The 16,109-nt window shown below is 43.6% G+C and overlaps 1 protein-coding gene across 1 annotated transcript in view; it reads left to right on the plus strand.

Annotated features, from left to right (window-relative positions):
- pdzd2 (PDZ domain containing 2) overlaps positions 1-15,874 on the plus strand; it is a 35,542-nt gene extending 19,668 nt beyond the window's left edge. The window contains exons 12-25 of the mRNA XM_070904322.1: positions 93-315; positions 764-881; positions 1,129-1,261; positions 2,585-2,672; positions 2,892-2,995; positions 3,218-3,383; positions 3,893-4,821; positions 4,986-5,130; positions 8,036-10,676; positions 12,140-12,266; positions 12,366-12,467; positions 13,614-13,866; positions 14,229-14,363; positions 15,473-15,874. Coding sequence (XP_070760423.1) covers positions 93-315; positions 764-881; positions 1,129-1,261; positions 2,585-2,672; positions 2,892-2,995; positions 3,218-3,383; positions 3,893-4,821; positions 4,986-5,130; positions 8,036-10,676; positions 12,140-12,266; positions 12,366-12,467; positions 13,614-13,866; positions 14,229-14,363; positions 15,473-15,633 — 5,325 coding nt within the window. The 3' untranslated portion in view covers positions 15,634-15,874. The remainder of the gene's footprint in view (positions 1-92; positions 316-763; positions 882-1,128; positions 1,262-2,584; positions 2,673-2,891; positions 2,996-3,217; positions 3,384-3,892; positions 4,822-4,985; positions 5,131-8,035; positions 10,677-12,139; positions 12,267-12,365; positions 12,468-13,613; positions 13,867-14,228; positions 14,364-15,472) is intronic.
- Positions 15,875-16,109: the final 235 nt, after the last annotated feature.

Raw genomic sequence — 16,109 nt, forward strand, 5'->3', positions numbered from 1 at the left:
AATTTGTCTGAAGCTCAGTCAGAAGGTAAAAGCTAAAAGGATTTTCATCTCTGCTTACGTGACATTGAACCTTATTTATATTCTTCCAACAGCAACTGAAAAAAGGCGTCGTGACACTGACGATCCGGACTCGTCTGCGCAGTCCCAGCCTGACGCCCTGCCCGACCCCCACCCTCCTCAGCCGCTCTAGCTCCCCCAACTCCAATACCAGCGGGGGAACACCAGCCCCCTCGGGGTTTGAAGAGATAGATGGCCGCAGGGGCCCTGGTCCTGGTCCAAAAGACTGCATCATCATGGAGGTCACACTTAGTAAAGGTTAGCCGACATTTCAGATTCCGCGTCTTGGTTTTGATTTCACTTCCTGTTTGAAGATGTCCTCCTGGTGTCTTTTCCTGACACCAAGAAAAAACAGTTAGTTTGTATGTAATGTATTTGATTTGATATTCACAGGTCAAACCAACAAACAGTATTACAAGGTTCACTGACGCAAACTAAGCTAAAATCAATCACAGATGTAAAGACAGTGGAGCTGTGAAAAATGTCTGCTGCTAGAAAGCATTTCTGCCAGATGTTTGAACCCGGCTGCAGGGATTCGCTTTATTCAGAGACACAAGAGCATTAGTGAGATCCAACACTGATGTTGGGCGATCAGGTCTGGCTCGGCATTCCAGTTCAAGCCAAAGGTGTTGGGGTTGAGGTCTGAGCCCTGTGCCCTGAGCCCTGTGCAGGCCAACCAAACTGGGATGTTTTGGGTTTTTTTTAGAGCCTGGTGTTGGTCTGGGGATTGGAGTTTGCTGTCTGACCCTGGAGAACTCTGCTCCTGGCATCTACATCCATAGCCTGGCACTGGGATCTGTAGCCAAGATGGACGGCAGGCTCAGGTAAAAAAAATCTGGGTGATCTTTGAATTGGAAACTGGCGGACGCAGCTGAAGTTAATATGTAGTCGCACTGATGCGAAGATACCAAATGAGCAGCATACTGTCATTTGAGCTCAGTGGTTCAAAATTGTATTCGTGAATCATTTATTGGTCATATGATGTTGATATAGGAATGTATGCAGTATGTGTGCATTTATATTGGGGTATTTACGAAGAGAGGTCGCTGACACCCGTGCTTCTCCGTATAGTCGTGGTGATCAGATACTGGAGGTGGACTCGGTCAGTCTTCGTCATGCTGCTCTCAGCGAGGCCTATGCCATCCTCAGTGAATGTGGCCCTGGACCAGTCAGCCTCATTATAAGCAGGCACCCTAACCCCAAGGTAAGAGTTTGTCTCTATATATATAGATTAATCCATCTGTCTAGTACTGTGTAAGAGCCCAGTAATCTGTAGAACAGCCTGAACCCTTGGAGGTTTCAAAAACACACCAGAAAGTGTCCCACATGGCCTTGGTGTAGTAAGTAACAGTTTTCTGTCAGACTGCACCAGGTTTTCCCTCTGGTTCTATGCTGCGTTCACGTGGGTTCAGATATCATTTTAGTGGACAAAAGCAGGGCGGTTAAATTAGGTAAGGCCGGTTGAGAATACCGGTAAGGGTAGACGGCATTGTTCCGTGTTCCTCCATGCCATCCTGCCATTCCGCCAGGCCGCTTGTTTTGTCCCGTGCCGTCTCGAAGGCGCTGTCCGTCTACCTGAATCTGTGTTCACCTGACCCTCAACCTTCACAAGCCTTCCAGCTCCTGCTACAGAGAACCAGCCCCACAGCACGAAGCTGCCGCCCCACTCCATAGTTGGGATGGTGGGTTTTTCAGGATGAGAGGTAATTGGCCAAAGTCAAGTTTTGGTCAGACCCATAGAGCATTCTTCCACTCCGACCTTAAAGGTTTAGTCTCCCTCAAATGAACTAGTTTGGACAACATGTCGTCCGACCATGTCTAAAGGTAACCTCTTTACCTGTTCTTAATGTCCACACTGGAAGGTGGGGTGAAAAGCTTGTTGTCAAGCTCTGGGGGAGGCAGTAGGATGCGACTAATCCCTCTCAAAAAAACTCAGTTTCAACCTAACAAGTCATACCAGTGGGGATAACATAGCACACTTTCAGATATCCTCTCCTCAAAGGCAATCTTGGGGTTGCATTTGCTTTTTCACATGATAGGCGACAGAAGTAGAAGAACGAAAAAGAGAGCTTTGAGGGAGAAGTTCAAACCCCGCCGTCTTTCACGCCACCACACTGATTGTCCGTTGTTGAAAGTCACAAAAAGCTTCGGACAAGTTCCCCCTCAGACACTGTTTTGCCGCCCAAGACATCGCTGCATCCTGGGCTCAACAAGACAGAGCGTGTTTTTCCCCTATTCTAGAACAACGATGGGTTGAGCCAGACTGGCTATGCGAGACCACAACAATAAAGACACAAACCCTCATCTGTCATTGCACACTTTCATGCCTCTACGTGTTCACTACATGCCCTATGAATGCATATTCTTATTTTTTGTGTCCTTTATACTTTTTATACCTTTAACCTTTTAATATTTTCATATAATGCCTTCATCACTGTTGTGCTTATCTCTAGTAGTTACCAGGGTAGTGTTGTTCCAAGTTATTTCAGTTGTGATAAAGCTCCTGCATCTCATTGTCTTTTCTCAGGTATCAGAACAGGAGATGGATCACATTATAGCTCGATCCACACACAGGGACAAAATGAGCAAAAACAGACACTCATCTCACTCCCAAGGTCTGATCTTTATCTACATTTACATTTGACTTGTCCTCTTCTTTTAGTTATTCCAGCACAGCAATCGCTTTACAGATTAACTTCGACATTTTGCAGATTCCATGTTACAGTAAGAGCACGATAGTTCAGCGGCATGGCTTGGATGCCCATGTAAAATGGTCTTTATGCTATGGGTATCTGATCTCGCCCGGGTTTAACTGCCACGGTTGTAATCTGTAGGTCCGTCCTGTAAGAGCCCCTACCCAACATTGAAGGACAGGCAGGGAGAGGGCTCCCCTGCTCTCAGCTGGACCATGAAGAGATTCCTCGAGCCTGCCAGTAGAGTAAGAATTCAATCCCAACAAAGCTACCTGTGACTTCATTTCTTTCCTCCTTAGTTGAATATTTTAAGTTGAGCAATTCATTTTCATTGGCTGTTTTGTTTGTCCAAATGGGAAAATGTACTTTGCATGGTTTATTGTGGAGAACTACTTCACAGTGTGTTGGTGGTTTTCATCCTTCCTTTCACTTAATTTGGTCTTCTTTCCTTTTTCACAATTCTCTAGCAGGGGTCCCTGAGCTCGGAGGCCGAGTTGTCTCAATACTTCTCCCAGGACGTTTCCAGCCACTCGTTCCTGTCTGAATCCATGCTGACGGGCTCCAACAGTGAAGAGGCGCTCCACCAGCAGAGCTGCAGTACCTCCATGGATGACAAATCATCGCAGCCACATGGTAAAATTTCACCCATTTAAATGCCGTGGAAGCTTAGGACTGGTTCTCTGGGCAAAGGTTAAACCTAGCTCTAGAGTTCAGTGACTTTAAAAACAGATTAAATGAAAAATGGCATTCTTAGATATGGATTTAGTGCCAGTCTAGAATTAACTCAACAGACATCCGGAAGGAAGATTTCAGTAGCTCCAGGACTAAGGATGGGCTTAAATTAGACCTCAACCTAAGGGACACAGGTTTAACCTTGATACACGTGGGTTATTTCAATGAAGATCAGCAGTACCAGCCTCACAAGTGCGTACTGACGAGGGCAACCCATGCAATATCTTTCATTTCCCGATATCTTTGATTCCCCACCCAGGAAATGGGACCATAATCTAAAAAGTTTTAATGCTTTGAGACAGCATGCCATCTTTCGTCTGTTTCTATTTGGCAATGAAAGTTTTAAATTGTAATTGTTGTTACAATATTTCCTTTTTGAATATACCACATTACCTACATCTTATTCTCAGCATTCACCCTCTCTCTAACAGAAGTGGACAGCGGCCCGCTGTGCAACTCATCGCAAGACAAAACCCATGTCCCTCTTAATCACCATGTAGAGGCAGTTTGCCAGCCCACTGCTGTCTCTAGCCCAACCTCATTGCGGAGCCCACTTCTCCGTCAGCGACGGGTGATGTGCTTTGAGGATGAGCTCAGTGACGATGAGGACTGCGGCAACGGGCCAACAAAATCTGACTCTGTTAACTTCAGTGATGCCCAAGCATCCCACATTTCCAAAACTGATTCAGCAGTTGTAATAGCCACATCATCGTTAGATGTAGATGGAGACAGTGAGGATGGTGGGGATTTACAGAGGTGTGGAAGTAATGATGAGCCAATCTATGGTACTCTCTCACAGTGTGATGAAGGTATTACTAACAAGTCTGAGTCACCTGGTTCTGAGTCACCTTTCATGCCTATCCGCTGCCCCTTTCAGCACAAAGCATTGGTGGCAAGCAGTATGACCTCTGGGTCCTGTAATTTGACCATCAATAGTGTGAACCATACAAGTCAAGATGATGGACAGTTGGAGTCAAAGCGTTCCCCCAAGCTTGAGCATAAAGCAGTGACGCGGGTCAAAAGTATGATGAGCACTGAAGCACCAAACCTGCCCCAGCAGCAGAAGTCCAAAGTTGATGAGCCCTCTCTAGACTTGGCCCCATCCCAGCCCCCATCCCATGCCACACAGTGTGGAAGAAACCCCAGGATTGCTGGTGGGTTGATACCCCTTCAGCACTGTAAGAAGGGAGATGCCAGTGAGCTTGTGGGTGTTTATACCATCGACGCTGTGACGCTGTGGAGAAGTGAAGACGAGTCATTCGGGCTTGACCTGGAGATTATGTCATCCCCTCTGAAAGTTGTCATCGCTGGATTAAAGCCTGGAGGTGCAGCAGAAAGGGTATGTCTTATTGGTTTCATCTTCAAACCAGTCCAATATCAGTGAATGGAGACCTAATGCCAACCCTCTCAGTTTGACATTTAATGGTATATGTGGCTTGAGCAGTGGTGATTCCGTTGCTCAATGAAAAGCTAAATTTGATCTCTTTTTGATCGTACTTCCAGGAATCTAGAGGAAAGCTGTGTCCTGGAGATGAAATTGTAAAAATTAGAGAAAAACTGGTGTGCTCCTCTAGCTACCAGGAAGTCCGTGAGCTCATGCACAACCTTCCTAGGACACTGTCCTTGGAAGTTAAGAGACCGGTTTCAGGTAAGACCTTGATTTAGAATTACTTTATTCTGGAGTTGTAGGTCATCCAGCATTAATATGGATACTACTGTTGTGCATTTACCTTACTGCATTTAGAACTGAGATGTGGCCCTTTTGTGTGATTAGTTTTGCAACCCTAGTGTCCAGAACAGTGCTTCCAAACTGGTGTAGCCTAAAGGTCCAGGTTTCGCCTTGGGCCCTCCGCTGCACATTGGCCTTATTCTAGTATAATTCAACTTTTTTTTACTTTACTTTGCAATCTTTGTGACTGAGGAAAGAACTGTGATAACTTTGTGAAATCCTTCCTCAGAGTATTGTAAACCCCTGTGCAGTGTTTTGCCGTCTGCCAAGCCTTTAAACTCCTCTATGCCTCTATTACTGAAAGTGGGATCAAAACATTGTCTATTTAAAGTCCAACTGAAATGAAAATTGCCTTTGTCTTTGTCCAAAGGCATGTGGGTTAGGTTGATTAATTGGCAACTCTATATTGCCTGTAGTTGTGAATGTGAGTGTGAATGGTTGTCTGTCTCTATGTGTCAGCCCTGTGATTGATGGGTGACCTGTCCGGGGCCTCTCACCCAGTGTCGGCTGGGACTGGCTCCAGCCCCTCCTGCGATCCTCAAGGATAAGTGGGTATAGCTAATGAATGGATGAAATTAAATTGCATACAGCATACATATTTTCACTTGTCCTGTGTTCTCCTTTGAGGGAAAAAAAATCTGAAACCAAAAGGCAGGCATTTTTATTGTATATTATTTTTGTATAATTGAAACCCCAGCTTTGCATTAATTTGTCAGAATATTAACAAATGAACTGAAATGAACTTGTTTCTATACAGACAAACACATGTCTTTAAACCATATTTGCATAAAGTAGTAATGCCATTGTTCTGTCTTAAGCAGAGCAGACAGACACCTTGACTAACAGCCAATCAGCAGCCTGCAACACAACACAAGAACCCTGAGCAACAACCCGCGTTAGCTTTCCTGCTAAAGTATCATTCTTACTAATGCACAAACGCCAACGCTGACACGCCCCTACAGCTGCTGAGAGGAAAGGAAAATAACAATGACATTATTTTTTGACAACGAAAAGGGAGTGACAAACTGTGATTTCAGTTGGACTTGGATTTGTGGTTTCATGAAGCGTGCAGATGGTGTTCGTTTCGTCGATGCTGTTTTCCAAAGCCTTGCACCTTGCATGTGATGGTGGTGGTATATAACTTGTGTTTACAAGCCATTAGCGGAAGAATGCTTCTCAGTATGCCTTTAAATAGAGCACCATGTCTTTCCCTTTTTATGCTGACCTAAGATGTAGGATCAACCCTCCCTCACTCACTTCCCCAAAGCAACCTGCAAGCATCTGACTTTCTATCCATGGTGACTATGTTATACAGTATATTTTACCTTTTTGTTACCAATACTAGATTTACCCTGTAGCTTAGCTCCCTGTATGCTTTGTATGTTTAGTAATCGCTAATTTTATAGCAGAGTAGTGTACATCATAACTTAGCGTAGCATCGACATTGCTGTGGATCACTGTTTCTTGGTTACCAAAAGAGAGTTTTATTCCCATGTCATTATTTTTGGGATCTTCGTATGGGGGGTGGGGGGGGGTCCTTTTTTATTTGATTGCATTCTTTTTGTAAACATTTTCAACATCTTCCCACCAATTACACAATTTGAGATTGCTGGTGAAGGAACTTTTCCACATTCCGCACATTCGAGACTTATTACCCCTGTCGATTTATAATTCTGCAGTAGATAAACATATGAGTCCTTTAGTTTTCTTCGTTATGTCTTTCCCCCAGTTTAATCTGATAATATAAGAGACGGCAATAGGCGGACTACTCAGGTGACGTCCTGGAGCAACTACAGCAATGTCTCTAGTTATGAAGCCTTGTAATTTAGCAGCTGAATTAAAATCAATTCATTCATTCATTTTGTGTACCCAACCATAGACGTACACACACCAACTTTTAGCCTTTGCTGCCATAATCTAACACCTCTGATGCAACGAATAGTATGTAGTTCTGGTTTGTGTTCTACTGTGTTCTAATATGCCTGCATGCATGGCCTCTCCTTATTTTATGAATCCTCAGTGCAAATATAGAGAAGAATTGTTGGATGTTGGATTACATTTTATTATCTGATAGTTCAGTGACCCATCAGTTATTGTTTTATAATAACAATTTTAATAATGTAATCATTTTTTATATTTTTCTTTGTTATATTTAGTCTTGGCTGTAGTTAACTGTAGTATAGTTCGATTGCCAAGGATAGAAGATTGTTTGTTATTGCTCGGGTCTAGGAATATACATGTTTCTTTTAGAATTGAACATTTGGAATCAGCCCTCTCTCTGGTCTTTCCGTTCCTTCCATTCAGGATGCTTTGAGTTTGCCTGTGCCTGTTTGTTTATTAAGATATTTCATAGACCTTATAACCTCTTTCATGGGCTTTGGTGAACATAAGCCTTGAATCAAAGGATTAATTGAGATTTGAATTCAACTTTGTGACTAACCTGAAGGTGAGCCACAACTATATAACTATAGTTGACAATATACCAGATGTTGGGAATGTTACGGGTATTGCAGGGTGTAGAATATTTCGAGTATAAGCGAAAGAATTGTTCGGTGGAGAATGGCTCAGTGCTATGCTCTCCAAGGACTGACCAGATTGACATAGCATAACTGAAAAACCATCACCGATCAACAATCTTCTTGTATTATTTTGTTCTATGACACTGCATGTATGCACCCCACTGTGCTGCAAGATAAAATTGCATTTTTAGTTTGTAGAGAGTGCTCTGGAAGAACATCCATATGTCATATCAAATGATTAACGCTACGCTTGTTGCTCTCGTTCAGTCCTGACCAAACTGCTTACTTTTCATTTCCGGTCCCAGCTGTAGATCGACTGTCCAGTTTGATGTCATCAGGGAGCAGTGATGGAGCCACCAGACTGAACCCAGCCAGATCTGCTCAGGAGACGCCTGATGAAGGACAAGTAATAAGTGCAAATTCAGGGGATTCCAACCACACAACCCAGACAGACCGTGACTTTCAAATACCCATCACCAACATAGATGACATTTTATCAGAAGTGAGCCTCTGTAGCGATAAAAAAGTATCTAATGAGCCTGTATCCTGCTGTTCAAGCCAACATGCTGTAACCTTGTCTGAGAAAGCTGGCATTCGGGTTCCAATACAGTCCAGTCCCCTGGACTGTTCCATCTTGGATGCAGGGAATGAAAAAGGTGCCATCCTCCCTGTGGAGACAACACATGTAAACCAACTAAAGGAAAACAGCTCTGATGTTTTCAGTGGATCATGTCTGGAAAGCCCTGATGCTGGTCCTATATACATGTACCCCATAGGAGATGACAGTGATTCTAACAGTGACTCCACCACTGACAGCAGTGTAATGATCAATAAGATGGCCGGCAGTGATGGTAGTCTTCATGAGCCCTCTTCAGATGAGGAGGAAGTGGAGTTTTGTTCCTGTGATGCCCAGCAAACTGTTGCTGATGGACTCTCTCATTTAAGCCAGTCACCAAATGAGTCTTTGCCTTTTCAGCATGCCAGCAGTCAAAATACAAACCTGGATCAGACCTTTGACGTGTTGCAAGTCCCTGATGTCTCGCTGACAAACAAAGAAAACTCTCAGTTAGTAGGGGTGTTCCCTACAGAGCAATCATGCCAGTCTTCCAACAGTACAATACCTGTGTCCTCTATAGAGTGCCACATTGATAGTACCATTGAACCCTGTGACAAGGCTAAAGCATGTGTGGCATCTAGTTCTGGAAGCCTTAGCAGCCCCTTGCGAGCAGATACCCACAGTGTCACTCAGGGTTCTATTGCAAATTTACATGCAGATGCCTCGCTGACCTCAGATTTCTTGAAGCATTTGAACACACCCCATTCACCATCGATGGAATCAGAGACCTCTGGTTCAAGCTGCAGCAGATTGGATACAAGAGTGTCAGCATCAATGATAAACAAAGAAAAAGTCCTGGAGAGTAGAACTATTTTAAACCCCCATGCTAGATCCTTGCTTAAGACCTCTGGGCTGAAACTCCTTGATAATTCCGACTGTCCTCTGTGGAGTAGTAACTTTAAACTTCAGGTTGAAACTCAAATCAGACCAAACACTAGTGCTCCCAAACTGAAGGGCCTGAGTATTAAGAGTAAGAACAAACCACGGGAGGAGCCTCTCCAGCCCAGGAGTGAAAGTCCAGTTCCTTCAAACACCATTGCCTCCTTGAACCAGTCAACAAAATTACCACCAATAGCAAACACGTCCAGCTTTTTGAAGACCAGTAACCAGCCTGATATTAACAGCCGCCTTACTTTGTCCAAAGTAAGTGACAGAAAGCAAGTTACAGCTGAGCACAGCCCTTCAGGTGGCACATTACAAACTGTACAACTGGCCAAGGAGAAGGACATCCATTTCAGCTCCAAAGCCACAGCCAAAGCACAGGGCCGATCACACCCACCTGCCACTCAGAGAACATTTATAGAAGTTCGACTGTCCTCCTTATCTGGTTTATCATCACCAGTTATGGCACACAATGAAACAGTCCACTCAAAAGACTCCAAACCGACTCAACGTGGCACAGATGCAAGAGTAGCACCTATGCTTTCTCCTGCTAACTCGGCGATAGAAAAAACAAATGGCATGATCAGTAACACAGTATTTAGTTCACTGTGTTCCACCAAAGAAACTCATTCAACCACAAGTAATGGCTCAAAACCCAATACTGTTGTGGAGACAAGTGAGAAACTGAAGTCCAGCACATCCAGACTGTACATAAAGACAATGGAAAGGCAAAGCTTCTCCACAGACACTGCCTTGACTGCAGAGTACAATCCCTTCTCTGTCCGACATAAGATAAAGTCCTTTGAAAACCTGGCTAACTTTGACAAGCCTGTGGCTAAAAGCAGTGACATTCAGTCCTACGCTCTATCATATAGAGCCTCGCTTAACCAAAGGATTGCTGGTTATATGGGCTTGGTTAATTCTAAGGACTGCCAGGCACGGCAAAGGACTTTTGGTTCTTATGTGGACAATTTAATCCCTTCCACACCCTGCTCACCTCTTCTTGGTAAGTCCCCATCTAGCATTGCATTGATAAATCTTGAGCTTCCACATTCAAGTTGTGACACAGCTCCCCCGACTGAGGACAGTCCTGATGCTGAAGTTCAAAATGCTTCTGATGGGATTGTGCCACACACCCCTCAGGTACGGCAGAGAAAACACGAAAAACTGCCCCGCAGCAGATTGCGGCAGCTCAGGGCTCTCAGTATGCCTGAATTGGAAAAACTATGTACGGAGGACTTCACCAGAGGACACAGTACAGCCATAGATAAAAGTGAGACCGGCATCTATCCCACTATACTTACGAAAGCCACAGTGACTGAGAGCTTTCCGACTTCTGCAGCCCTAACAAAAGTGGACGTGAACAGGGTGAGCCGAGGTGATCTTCGATCTACTGAAGAGACTCCTCAAGGAACCCCAGAGACCCAGCAGCCTGGCTGGTCCATCAGGTGGGGAATTCAATTAAAACCTGCTCATTTTCTGTATTTAAAGCACATTGAAGCCACTACATGAAAGAATTAAAAATGCCTGACTTCGGCGCCCCCCCAGTGGGCGAATCAAGACACTGCAGCACACTGCAATGAAGCTAAAATAGGTTATTAGAGGAACTCTTGGGGGCCAAAGAGGCTGAGAATGAATTCATAATGCTAACAATCTTGTGGTTATACATGACAGTCATATCATGAGAATATATTCATTTGTCAAAGTGGCGGCGAGAATATTATGGATGATGAAGCCCAATCGTTTATTTGTCTGAGAGCTTATTGGTAAAGCCTTTAGTTAAGTATAACTTCAGATCCTCCACATCTCTCAGTGTGACGCTCAAGCCAACAGACAGACCTACCTTTTTTTAGTCTCAGTCACTTCAAACACATTCAGTTCATTCAATCAGTCGCTGGTTATTCACAAAATATTAATATTTCACCCAAGCACACAAAATAGGATGGCTTTTGCCTTGAAATTTTGACTTTTGTCTCCTGACATTGTGACTCTTATCGAAACATGTGCAGTGACTTAGTTTAGGAACCCAGTGGCCTGAGGGTAGAAGCTCTTCCTGAGCCTCTCAGTGCTGGCATGGTGTATCTGGTACCTTCTTCCAGCAGTGAGAAAAGGCCGTTATCCAGGTGGTTGGGATCCTTGATGATTCTCCTAGCCTTATTCTTGCAGTGCCTGGTATCCTTTAGGCAGGGTAGAGCAATACCTTTCAGCTGAACAAACCACTCTTTGCAGGGCCTTGCGGTCTTCCGAAACCAGGTTTTCAGGGGCTTAAAAAAGAGAAAGAAAAGTTTCTTTCTTCCAAAAGTGGCTATGACATGAAATTCAGCCCAGGTTTCAAGATTAGATGTTCAGATGTTCCCACCTGATGATTACTCAGTCTCACTCAGTGTTAAAGTTGCTCAGTAGGTCAGTAGGCTAGATAAATTTAAATGATGTGCATGTATTTGAATACATTTCATTGTGAACCAACCCCAAATCACATTCTATGAGACTTGAGTCCATGATAAAGAGCATTTTTATGGCCATGTTTTAAGGCCCCCCGTCAAGTCGAAGTTGCTCCCGATGGAGACCAGCACCTTGCCTGGCAGCTCGGTCACCATCGGTGAGTGAATGGGTGAATGAGACTTAGCTGTAAAGCGCTTTGGGAACCATGAAGGTTGAAAAGCGCCATATAAGTGACATCATTTACCATCCATTACTGGCCTTTTCTTTTTTGTTTGGTTGTCTTTATCTTAATTGTGAGGATGGATCTCATAATGCAGGAATATATTTTCGAAATATTGGTCAATGTAAAAGCAATTTTAGTTGTTGCTGAGAACATTTTGTCTGATAACGCGACAAGATTGTTTTTTTATTTTCTTGGGGCATAATTGGGATGGACATGTCTTCAATTGGACTCCTTTTTTCCCCACAGTTTAAAAGAGCTGGCTACGTCTCCTGTGAGTCAGTGTAAGCTGCAAACACTGCTTCAAAAACTGTCTTCCCCGACAGTTAATTCACATGCGTCGGCCCTGCTTCAGGAGGCCAAGGCCCCGTCAAAGGTAACACCACGCTGCGGATATCTTAACGCATATTGTTTCAGACCTACTTTCGGTGCGATTTTTGTTTTGTCACATTGACACTGTGTCTGAACTCTGCAGGTCAACGACGACACTTACCTTGTTGTCCTGAGTAAAGAAGAAGGCTCAGGACTTGGTTTCAGTATTGCCGGTGGTGTCGACCTTGAGCAGAAGGCAGTAACTGTAAGTGCAGTGTGTAGAGGCTCAGGAACTTACTGCAAGCTGCAGTTGTGTCTCCTTGACATTACCACTGGGGGTAACAAATTCTACACATACTATACATATTCATTAATTACCATAATAGATATTTAGAAATTGTAATTTCTGCTGTTTCTATGGTTTGCTGTGACTGTCTCTTGAGTACTTCCTGCAAACGTTTGTTAAATATCAGTGCCATTTGGCCTTCCATGTTAACTTGGTTGTAAAAAGAAAAGTTACAAATACTATGTCTGATGACCCCTGCAAGTTTTGTTGCAGTAGTGTCTTAGAGACAAGCGTTTGAAATGAATCTGGTTTATTTGGAAAGCTGTAGGAGCCTAGCGCAGCTCGCCCTGCTACATGATAGATTTCAGGTTTTTGACGAGGGCCAGGTTTACCAGTCTAAGATGCTGCCTTGTTTGTTTAAGTCTGACTAGAGGAGAGGTTTAGAGGAAGCTTTATCTTATCTCATAACTGTCTGTTACTCTATTGAAAACAAACACAGTCTGAAGTCCTTTTCAGACATGGAATAAGTAGCATTGCTGAATTCATCCAACTATTAAAGTGATGGCTTTTTTTTTAACGTTAATGTTCCTTATGGCTTCATTCAGATGTGACGGGACATCTATGGAAAGAGACAGGGAGAGTTAGTGAGTTCAAAATGTCGTTGAAAGTGTTATGGAAATGCTACGTCTGACCAAGTGAGATGGTTGGATGTTTATTCAGACATGAGACCAACATGTTAAATTGCCGTAAGATTCCTGTAAATGGGTGCATGTCTGAAAGGGGCTTGATGGGATTACAATTCTTCAGGAGACTTGCATGCTCATTTAGAATGAAAAGTAAATGATGAATGAATGATGTACATGTTAATGTACTTAGAACCTGTGTAAGCAAGGTTTTTTTTTTTATGCTCAGTATCTTTTATGAATTGAACTTAAGCACACGTAAGGAAATTATCTTAAGATTAGGTTCAAGACTAAGAACATTGTTATAAATAAGGCCCCAGGTGACTGGGACCGCTGGGGAAAGTCTGAGGATATCTATACCATGTTAATGTGGAGACAAGGCTGGTCGTGTTTTAATGGTTCCTGTGGGTGGTAATACCGCAACACGTGTCTTTGTGTCCAGGTTCATCGGATCTTCACCAAAGGTGCAGCTAGCCACGAGGGCACAATCCAGAGAGGTGACAGCGTTTTATCCATAAATGGCACAAGTCTGGAGGGTAAAACCCATGGGGAGGCTGTGTCTTGCCTTCATCAGGCCAGGCTGTCCTGTCAAGCCTTCGTAGTCATTTGGAGAGACGCGGACAGTGTCTCTGACTCGGCTAGCCAGCCAAAGAGGATGTGTTCTGCCAGGAAGAAGTCTTTGGAAGCTGGAGCAGGTAAGGCCAAGGCTTACATCTATGACGATATAGAACCTGCTAGTCTTCATGAAGGTAAGGCAGTTTATTCCCCCAGCAGCAGAGTTTCATCTACTGTTATATTTCATCTTATTAACCTTTACCTTACCTGTCTTTGTTAACATCAGCCTGTTCAGTAATGTTGCATATACTTGATACCTATGAGACTAATTTCAAAACACTCTGATCTACTTGTCCGGTCAGTCCACCAGCACGAGCATTGACATTAACAGTGTTAACTGTCATCAGTTATCTCGGCTCCAATAGTAAGCAGTAACAACTGCTCCTAAACTACCTATGGTAACATTTCACCGCTGTAATTCTGGGTGTTGAATACATTTCAGCGGTGGATGTGGGTCCAGACGGTGCTTTAACAGTGGAGCTTCAAAAGTCTTCTGCCGGCCTGGGCTTCAATCTGGAAGGGGGGAAGTCCTCAAGCCAAGGAGACAGGCCTCTCGTTGTCAAACGCCTCTTTAAAGGTGACCTTTTTTCTCTCTCTGAAGTCTCTCAGAAAGCACACATTAAAGCTAAGTAGTCGTTGTTGTGGCCTGCAAATTGGTCATGTCCTTAATCTGTAAAGACTTGATAATTGTATCATGGCACATATAGTTGTGGTAAAATTACCTAATAAAGGTAGCACAAAACAATCGTAGCATAGGCCTAAAAACAAATTGGTACAACACGAGGTGGAAGGATGATCAGAAATGATCTATATATGGGTGGAGGAGGTTGCTACGTAACACTTCTGAAATGAATAAATGCAACCTTGAATGAAGCCATGAATGCAGCAACAGACAATTCATGACCGAATGAGGACCACCATGTACCAGATAAGCAGGGAAAGATGTATTCATTTGTGAAACACATTTGTGGATGAACATGGTTAGATATGGGACATCCTACTTATGATCCTACTTATGACTTAATAATTCTTAATTACTCGTAGTCATTTATAGAATCAATCCCCAGTCACAAGAAAAGTAAAGTTTCACCTGGTAGTTCAGATGTCCAGGGGAGAAGTTGCACTGCTGGAAGGGGAAGGGGGCAGCGGATGGTCCTGCTCAGTCCCATGTCAATTAGTGTACATTAGATTTTGCATTGCAAAGTAAGTTCCTTTGTTCCTTTGGGATCATCCTGAGCCTGGGATACTGGCCCTGTGCGAGGTCAGTGCCATGCACGACCACTCGTAAATTGGTCAGTCATCACTTAACTTCCCATTAGAGTCATCCTTGAGTCCTGGCAGGGCCCCTTGGTGACCCTGAGATCATATGAACATTCATTGTCTAAGCAAGCTCATACTAAGACCCACCCTCCTGAGATTGGGATTGACATTCAAAAATGACAAGTGGTAACCTGTGACCATGACAGTAGTCCAATGTAAATTGCCATGTCAGTGTTTTGGGATGGCCTCCTGTAAAGATTCTTTGGTTCTTTGCTCTGGTTGAGAACTGTGGAGGTTGCAGTGGAAATAACTTATAACAAGAGCTTTTATAAATTGGTATAATAGAATTTTCAGGAAATGTTGAGTAAGCAAAATCAGGGAGTGTATCTTTGAATAAGGCTGAATTGCTGTACTCCTCTGTAACAGGAGGTGCCGCAGAGCTGTCCGGCCTCATTGACGTTGGCGATGAGGTCCTGTCTATCAATGGCTGTTCTCTGGAGGGCCTCATGCACCATGATGCCTGGAAAATCATCAAAGCCACTAACGAAGGGCCCAACCACCTCCTCATCCGCAAGCCCAGTACCTGACTGTACTCGAAATACAAGCCTCCCGAGAAGGGCCAATGTTAAACAGCCCTCACAAAGAGGCTATGGACAGTTCAAACTGGATGGACCTTTTATTTTATTGTGGTGTACAATGCTGAATTATTTCAGATGGGAAGTGCAGTTTGTTTACAATGGATTTTTCCCCCTCAGAACACTAAAGAAAACGGTATGTTTGTCAGGTTTTTTTTTTTTTTTTTCCAAATAAAGTCAGTATGTGAAAAGATCTATGGCTGGTCATGGTTATAGCATTCATGCTAACTTGTGAGATAACAAGTTTACTTGCCTAATAACCACAAATTGGGGGGAAAACAGTAGCTTCAGCAAAGTATTAGGTTCAACATCTGTGCACTCTAAGCTTCAGAAATGGAACTGTCCCTCATAACAATTCAAAGTCCTCACCAAAAACCCTTAAAACCTTTTTCTATGTTTGCCAGTTTGATGTTACAATATATTCACAA

Source organism: Enoplosus armatus, chromosome 4 (genome assembly GCF_043641665.1).
Source record: "Enoplosus armatus isolate fEnoArm2 chromosome 4, fEnoArm2.hap1, whole genome shotgun sequence".
Lineage (NCBI taxonomy): Eukaryota > Metazoa > Chordata > Actinopteri > Centrarchiformes > Enoplosidae > Enoplosus > Enoplosus armatus.